At 40.3% G+C, this 9,290-nt stretch overlaps 1 protein-coding gene across 1 annotated transcript; it reads right to left on the bottom strand.

Moving 5' to 3' along the window:
* Positions 1-233: 233 nt before the first annotated feature.
* Positions 234-8,041, bottom strand: macir (macrophage immunometabolism regulator). Its single transcript, XM_014145509.2, has 2 exons — positions 7,922-8,041; positions 234-5,429 (listed from the first exon to the last, which is right to left on the bottom strand). The coding sequence occupies exon 2, from the start codon at positions 5,424-5,426 to the stop codon at positions 4,740-4,742; it is 687 nt and encodes a 228-aa protein (XP_014000984.1). The 5' UTR covers positions 5,427-5,429; positions 7,922-8,041; the 3' UTR covers positions 234-4,739.
* Positions 8,042-9,290: the final 1,249 nt, after the last annotated feature.

The raw sequence follows: 9,290 nt of genomic DNA, 5'->3' as shown, positions 1-9,290 counted from the left end.
TTCACTGGCAGACACAAAGCTTGTATGATTTAAGAAAAAGACATTACAGAAAACATAATGCTGGGGAAAGCATCTTTATAAAACATTCTAGGGAACAAACGTTTAATCTGTCACATCCCATACGTGAAGGAAGGAAAAATTACAGCACTTTGAAACAATCTTACACATCCTGTCCCGATGACATTTGAGAACTGTTTCTTATTTGGTCATAAAAAATTGAGACACACACATCCTAGCGTAGTAGTGTTTTAATAACAATGTCAAGTGAAAGATAATAAAACTTAAGTCAGTCGCATTGCAGGGCATAAATAGACACAGTAGAAAACAAAACAAATGCTTTTAGGTAGCTAAACTACAGTATACAAGCTGCGTGAAAGATTTGACCAGAAAGTCAAAATGACAATAAAGCTTTTGTAGGAATAAAATGACAAAGTTCCACACAAGCCTATGAACACTAAATCAAAATGAGTCACTGAAAAGCACTGTTACCTGCGATGCAACTTTCTTGTTCCATTGCTGTGGTTAATAGTCATGCAGGAAAATAGCACATTTCAACCCACATTGTAATTATGAAGACAATGCTTTACTGTGAACATTGAGGGCCTGTTTCCAGGGCACAGATTAAGAACAGTCCTGGCCTAAAAACCATGTTCAATGGAGATTCTCTATTAAACGGGCATCTCAGTCCAGAATTACTGTAGTCTATTATTAATTCCCATAATGCATTGGGTATTCCTGTTTAGAACTGCCACAGTCTTACAATATTACATTTTTTCTTGAATTGTATAGCATATTAAAACGTGTGTTGTTCAAGTAGCATTTTTCCTTCATGACGGCCAAAGTAAAACTGTTCATTTCTACTGTATACTATTAACCTGATGCGGTACGAACACTGATAAGGTTAAACTGTTAAATCAACACATTCTAAACATTACAACTAAGAAGCCACCAAAAATTCACTGCAAACACAGTCACATCTGTGAGCAAATCGTTGACGGTTATTGATAATACCGAATATATTTCACCAGAGAACATTTCCAAGTGTTTGGTGAAAACATATCACCGTTACTCATGGACAGATTGTTCAAATGAATGAGTTTTCATCTTTAGCTGCTGTTGTGATCTGCACCCTTAAATAACTACACTTCACCGTTCATATGTCGGGTTAAGGTGCCTTTAAGTGTCCACTCCAGGTAAACATAGCCTATATGCAACATACTGCCATTTTTATATTAAACCAATAACGATGTCTTCCATGACTTCAGATAAATTAATTAATAAACTATTAAAAAAATGATATCAAAAATAAATAAATAATAATTCAATATAGTTACATTAAACACAATTTTTTTTAAAAATGGAAATACAGATTAAGCAATTTCTGTGAACCCATTTAGAGTGAAGACAGACAGGTGACTGACACTAAACCATGAACCATCTAGAAGGGAATGTGTGGTGCAATAACCTTTTACTGAAAATACACAGACACAAACACAATGGAGAAGACACAGAGGAGATGGATGCAGTTCCTAACTTTGAAAATATTTCCTTGGATGTTTTTTGGAGGTTATTTTCTTGTACTATGACACAATGAGGTTAGCGTGGAAAAGAGAAGCATGATGAAAAAGAGCTTAAACCCATAATAGTAGAATTTGAAAGTCACACCAAACCATATAAAGCATGAAAAGGCATATCTTTATACACTGAGTGTACAAAACATTAAGAACACCTGGTCTTTCATTACATAGACTGACCAGGTGAACCCAGGTGAAAGCTATGATCCCTTATTGATGTCACTTGTTAAATCCACTTCAAATCAGTGTAGATGAAGGGGAGGGGACGGGTTAAAGAAGGATTTTTAAGCCTTGAGACATGGATTGTGTATGTGTGCCATTCAAAGGGTGAATGGGCAAGACAAAATATTTAAGTGCCTTTGAACGGGGTATGGTAGTAGGTGCCAGATGCACCGGTTTGTGTCAAGAACTGCAGCGCTGCAGGGTTTTTCCACGCTCAACAGTTTCACGTGTGTATCAAGAATGGTCCACCACCCAAAGGACATCCAGTCAACTTGACACAACTGTGGGAAGCATTGGAGTCAACATGGGCCAGCATCCCTGAGGAACGCTTTTGACACCTTGTAGAGTCCATGCCCCGACTAATTGAGACTGTTCTGAGGGCAAAAGGGGGTGCAACTCAATATTAGAAAGGTGTTCTTAATATTTTGTGCACTCAGTGTAAATGTACTGTCTGGACCAATACCCTGCCTAGCTGTAGTTTTCCATGTCTGGAGGAAAAGAAGGTGACCTTTCCAAAAATGTCACAATTTTTGGTCGCTTGGTGAATTACAGTATTGAGAAAGACCAGAATTGTATAGTCATGAGATGGTGCGCTTTACTGTCATGTGTTGACAACTCAAAATTAGTAAAGTGTCCTTAATGTTTCGTTCACTCAGTGTATAGTTACCATTACATGTCATATGGCTTATAATAGGTAAATTGTCAATGGTAAGAGACTATCAGAGAATTTATATCATGCAAATGATTTTGTTATGAGGGCATTAGGTCAGGGCTACTTCAAGTAAGGTGTTCTCCAAGATCACTCCTCATAATGATTGTCATGTGTCCTACGAAACCCCAAATAGATCTTATTACAGAAACAATGTGGTCAAGTTTTCCTAGGGCACCCCAAAATAATCCTCCTTTGGTTTCCATAGCTATGGTACGTGTTTCAGGTGCTCTACATACCTTTATGAAGGGGAGGCAAAAACCCAAAACTAAATTGATAACCTTTTACCTAGGCTAAAATACCCATCCCTCCCATTCAGGAAATGAAAATGACTGGGATTCAGAATAATGGACACAACGTCTAGATGCAGAAAATCTGGAATCTCCTAATTCAACCCCTCACCCCTGCTGAGGATTCAGTCTGACTGGGAGAAATGGAGTGAGGGGATTAATTCTGTATATAAGGAGCTAATCTCACCTCAGGCACTCTGACGGTAAGCCTCTCCCTCACAAATCCTCTTAGAGCAGCAATCAGCAGTTGAAGCAATAACAAAGCGTTTTCCCCGCCCCCGTTTCGGTAAAAAGCTGAGGGATGGGGCTGCAGAAATGTAACCACACTCAAATTCATAGATATGGATGCAAGGACTGACCACCAATGATAGAAAAATGATAGTTTTAACCATGTTTTGAGGCTATATTGTTTATATTTACTGTTTACAAACAGTGGAGTAAAACAAGCATATCTTTTGAGTTCTGATGGGCTACGACATGTGGCATTTAAATGTTATATTCTTCAAGAATCAATGGGTATCATAAATGTATAAGTCCAAAAATGGATGTAGTAACTGCAGATTGCCCCTTTACAGGATTCTGTTTTAAATAACCTTTTGATTGTGTAACAGTCAGTGGTTTACATTAAACCCACATTTCCCTGGTGCTTAGCAAGAGCAAAGTAGTAGTGTAGCTGAGTGAGCATTCACATTTTTTATTTTTATTTAACCTTTATTTAACTAGGCAAGTCAGTTAAGAAACAAATTCTTATTTACAATGATGGCCTAGGAACAGTTGGCTTAACTGTCTAGTTCAGGGGCAGAATGACAGATTTTTTACCTTGTCAGCTCGGGGATTCGATCTAGCAACCTTTCGGTTACTGGTCCAACACACCACCACTAGGCTACCTGCCGCCCCTATACATCCACACACATACAGACATACAGTAGCTTACATACAGTACTGCTGGGGCTAATGCTAATTGCTATGGATGTATAGTGCAGTATTGTTTTGGCTAATGCTAATTGCTATGGACGTATAGTGCAGTACTGCTGGGGCTAATGCTAATTGGTATGGATGTAAAGTGCAGTACTGCTGGGGTTAATGCTAATTGGTATGGACGTAAAGTGCAGTACTGCTGAGGGTAATGCTAATTGCTATGGATGTATAGTGCAGTACTGCTGGGGCTAATGCTAATTGCTATGGATGTAGAGTGCAGTGCTGCTGGGGCTAATGCTAATTGCTATGGATGTAGAGTGCAGTACTGCTGGGGCTAATGCTAATTGGTATGGATGTACAGTGCAGTACTGCTGGGGCTAATGCTAATTGCTATGGATGTAGAGTGCAGTACTGCTGAGGGTAATGCTAATTGCTATGGATGTAGAGTGCAGTGCTGCTGGGGCTAATGCTAATTGCTATGGATGTATAGTGCAGTACTGCTGGGGCTAATGCTAATTGCTATGGATGTATAGTGGTTAAAAAGTAAAGGTGTGCTGTAGTTGAGGATGCAAGGTCTGTAAAAACATCACGTCTAACAGTGCAGTCCAATGCAGAAAAAAAGGGGCCAGTTTGAGAGGCATTGGTTACACATCCCTTACCATTTTTAAAAAGGTGCGCACACACACACACACACACACACTGTCAATAAATAAGTTTACCAGTTATTGCTAATCCTGACGAACTTCACATTTTTGTATCTAAACAACCCCCGTTTTCAGTGTACTAACTTAACAATTTGTGTTCACTGGATTTTTACGTATACGTTAGCATGCGTCTCATTTCGTCAAGAGACCCGCTTAGTTTGTCACCCTCGCTTCATAATAATAACAAGATTAGTGGTCTCCGCAAGTGTCCCCTTAAAGGACTATCCTATGATCTGAGTAGGGAGAGAAACGCACAGCCGGAAATAGCACCCAAATCCCATGGGAGTGGATGAGAGAACAGGGGAGTGACTCTGGTGTTGCTTCATGTCTTGTTCCTGGTGAACATGCGCTCGCTCCGCAGCGTCAGGTGCTGGAGCTGGAACTGCAGCACCTCTGTGTCGGCCGGAGGCTCTTTGACACTCATTTTGTCCAGGTTGAGGTAGTCCAGGGACTTGGACTGGGCCCTCTTCCCCTTGAGAAGGCAGAGGGGCAGGGGGCCGTGGTGCAGGGCCCTCCCTGGGCCACCCTCCCCCTGGGACAGGGGCCTGAGGTAGGGGTCACCTGAGCTGGGCATGCGCCTCCGCCGGCGCCCGTTGACCACGGGGATGTCGTATGGCTGGTAGTAGCGGTTTTTGGCTTTGTAGATCCGCGATGCCCGGTGGATGCCCAGGTCCATGGGTTTGGGGACAGAACTGGGCAAGGCCTCTGATGCTGTTGACGTTGTGGTGGTCGGTGTGGTGATAAGGGTCTTCTCTGGGTTGGGAGACCACTTGTGGGCTAGTTTTAGCAGCTCCTCGCCGGTGGTGAAGCCGACTAGGTAGTTGGAGTCCATGTGGAGGATCTGGAAGCCTGAAACAGTACTTTTGATGGGGGAGCAGGGGGTGCTGGCACAGCGGGGCCGGTCCCCTGTATCGGGTTTCAGCATGGCTTTGACCTCTGCAGCAGCAGGTAGAACAGAGATGGGTGTCCTGGACACGCCACTGACATCCATTTCCATCTTTACCGACATGACCTGACGAGAGAAATAAATATATATATGAGAGAGAGAGAGACGGGGATGGGCAAAAACAAAATAATAACTACAAAAGTCATCCTCTTTTGTAAAATATATAATTCATCATTCAAATATTTCAAACCATTCTCAGAGACATGTTCTACACAGTGACACTTTGTAACAGATTTTTTAAATCAAAATTTATTCAAGGAATTAATTGTTAGTGATTGGCCATGGTGGCAATGGTTTGATCCTTCAGATTAATGTAATAACACTTTGACCTTCCTTTGACCTTGTGGAATTCTCCCAGATGTGAATTAGTCTGACAAATCACATACTGTAGGTCTTTCCATTCATTAACATTTAGAGGAGATCCCATCCACATCTCTTAACCCTCGTACCTTTAAAAAGGTGATGACGGAGGCCATCACCTAAAGCTAGCGCTAAATCCAATGTGTAGCAGCCCAGCCCTACTAGCTTAAAATGAACATATGGTAATGTGATATTGGTTGAGAGAACAGGAGATTGAAATCAGCAGCAGAGCGAATGAAAAAAAATACCTTTCAGTCCTTGAGATGAAAACAAAACCTGGAGCAACAACAGTATCCAGATATGTGTCCTAGTGAGCACAATATCTGGAGCAACAGTAGTATACAGATATAGGTCCTAGTGAGCACAATATCTGGAGCCACAGTAGTATCCAGACATCAAAAACAGAAAGAGATAACAAATACCTGGAAAGCATTAGACTTAGACTGTTGAGTGCTGTCCAGGAATGTGGGAAGGGCACGACAAACATATTTAACAAACTACTTGGTGAGGAAAACAATACTTAATGTAGCTTAATGTTCTAAAACGAATATGTACAAAACACTTGCAGTGAAAATCTAGTGGTATCCATCGTCCTTTACATCATTTGTAATATTCATTTTCTTGCATGTGTAATTTCACTCATGCATATTAGATATCATTGGGAAGAGTATGTGCTTGATATTGATCATTTGGAGGCAGGCAGACCTGCAGGTACACGTGTTTACAATGCATTGGTGTGATTGCACATTGTGTTTTGGTGCTTGCTTGCACATTGAAATGACCTGCAGCTTCCCACATAGTAGAACCATCACACTAACACTACAGTTTATTTGACACATCTCTCAAGGTGTGCAAGCAACATCCAGATAACAGTTATAAGTGACCTACTCGTTAACGTCACTGTACCTCCCAATGTAATATCCATGTAAATACATGTTTCTAGGGACAATTCCGTTTATATTAAGTGATAATGCCCGAGAAGCCGGTGTTTGGAGGATATATTGGCACGGTGTTGTTAGGCCCGAGACGAAGTCAAGGTAGCACGAGGGCCGGGAAACCGTGCCAATATATCATCCAAACACCGGCTTCCAGCTGAGGTATACATCACAATATATATACAACCATGCATGCAACTGTGGGTGTTTACACTCCAGGCCTTACTCCAAAATACATTTAACATAATTGTGAACTAAGTTCATTTCTCATCCCCTTAACACTATTGTGACATTTATGTCTAGGGAAAAAAGATAAGCATTTGATAGGGCTTTAAGCTCGTCTGTTTACACACAGTAGATTTTTTTATGGTAATGACAGGCTATTTATAATATCACTAATGCACAGCTTGTGGTGGTTGATGCGCCTCATTCAATCAGATGAAAGGAGGCCCATCCTAAAAAAAAAACGAGACAAATAATACTATTGCGTCATGCTTGGCATCTTCATTTTCCTTTCAAATGAGGCCCATGCCCATCCCTGTATGAATTATAGAATTCTACGTTCAAGGCCGTTTAAATGTCAGCGGAGAGCAAACTGTAATTTATGTTGGCGTCGCAAATTATATAGACATTATTGCAACGTAAATGTTTCCAAGTCATAAATAGATGTCCGTCTGTGCATCCCGTCTCACACACCTGTCATCTGAAATCCTTCATCTGAAATCCTTCATCTGAAATCCATACGCGCTCTCAATAGAATATAGGCTACGAAAGGGATTCGGACTAATACATTTTTTTTATGATCATTTGACGCAGTATTATGAATAAAATACGTTCATTTAAGCTTTAATATAATTATAGAGATATATTAAAACAGCTTTCCCACAACAAAACCATTCGACACAGGCCGGTTTTATCCTGTTTTTCCCCTGCTGGCAGGCTGGGAGGAAAATATTAGGCAAGAAAGACCACCATGGAACAAAATCAACATGGAGAGATAACATAGACTTCGTTTTCAACCGTATGCATGGACAAAAAAAAAGCAATCTGCAAAATCAATCGTAACATGAATACTAATAAAACTGGTGTTATTCTTTCCGGGTAGAGAGCAGTCTGTTGTCCACCATTACAATATGGTCCCATTAAATATGACTATTCGGTTGATTAAATGTAGTCTATTGAAACAACATTTTTAAATATAGGTGTTTAATTCGAATAATACATCTCCAAACAAGTTAAAACGATATAACAAGGGAAACAAACCTGTTCAACAGCAAAGCCACCCGACGTTCACGCCTCTTCTTATTTGAGCCAAATCGGAGAGGAAGAGGCAACACGAGATGGTTTACTCCGCCCAAAATCTCTCCACGTTCAGCAAATAATTAATTATTAAGCAAGTGAAGAGTTTTTGTATGGGAGACATTTAGTGTCGAATTTATTCAATATAAAAAAATGCATTTCTATTTTGATACGTGAGGCTTATTTGATCTAATAGAAGTTTCGTAATGCTTTGGCTGTTGGGGGAGAGCCGCACATTTTCAGCAAAATAAAATAAATATATTTTTTTGGGCTTGCCTATTTTACATGTTATTTTGGCATTAATACGTGTCACATATCAGTTTTCAAACAATGTAAAAAAATATATATATATATAATTGAGTTAATAAAGCCACATGCAAACAGGTGTTTCAGCCTAGCTCAGAGCTTTCTGTGGTGGTGGGGCAAGCCAGAAGAAAATAGGAGCATTGAGCTGTGATTGGCTCAGTGTTCTGTCACTCATGGGGACAATACGTCACAGGCCAAGTCTAAATCCTTAGTAAGGGTAGACATCAAACATTTAAGCCCTTTGGGTCCTGCCATAGAGGAAGGCTCAAGGTCATTGGCCACAGATAAAATGACATCAAATCATGTTATATGTACAGTAGCATTGATTGGACTGATCATGTGAAAAATATTAGCTAGCAGTTATCAGGAATCAAGTCAACAATCTGCTAGCAAATCCTTTATAATCCTTGTCATATGAAGATAAATAATGAAGAGAAATTGTAGATAAAACGTATCGGTGCTCATTGGCAATTGGACATAAACATTACACAACAAGTTGGAAATCGCAAATTCAACAATGAGTGGTTTGGAAGTAATCAGTGGCTAACTGTAAGCATTGCAAAGCAACCACTAGCCTGCTATTCAGTAGAGTGGCTGTGTGGATTTTCAGAGAATGCCAGACTTTGATGACAAAGTTTGATGACAACATTTGCCCACAAAGGACTGCTGTGCCACCTTCCTGTTTAAGTGAGCACAGCACAAGATGAGTCCAAAAATGTCTTGTAACTGTCACAAACGTCGTTGTAATGATGGTCGGACCAAGATGCAGATGTTGCCGGTTATCATAAATAATAAATAAATACCCCACGTAGGTTAATCATTTTTTATTTATGATAACCGGCAACAAAACAATAAAGAGTAACCAACGAAACGTACAGCTTTGTAGGGCTAAAAGCTACAATACAAAATCACAAGATCCCACAAACAACAGGTGGGAAAAGGCTGCCTAAATATGATCCCCAATCAGAGACAACGATAGACAGCTGCCTCTGATTGGGAACCATACCAGGCCAACATAGAAATACAA

The sequence above is a fragment of the Salmo salar genome, chromosome ssa01, assembly GCF_905237065.1.
Source record: "Salmo salar chromosome ssa01, Ssal_v3.1, whole genome shotgun sequence".
Taxonomy (NCBI): domain Eukaryota; kingdom Metazoa; phylum Chordata; class Actinopteri; order Salmoniformes; family Salmonidae; genus Salmo; species Salmo salar.
Note: the sequence above shows the minus strand (reverse complement) of the source record. Positions and strands in the feature narration are given on the sequence as shown.

Coding starts and splice junctions, on each gene's coding strand:
- macir (XM_014145509.2), bottom strand. CDS start 5,426: ATGTCGGTAAAGATGGAAATGGATGTCAGTGGCGTGTCCAGGACACCC.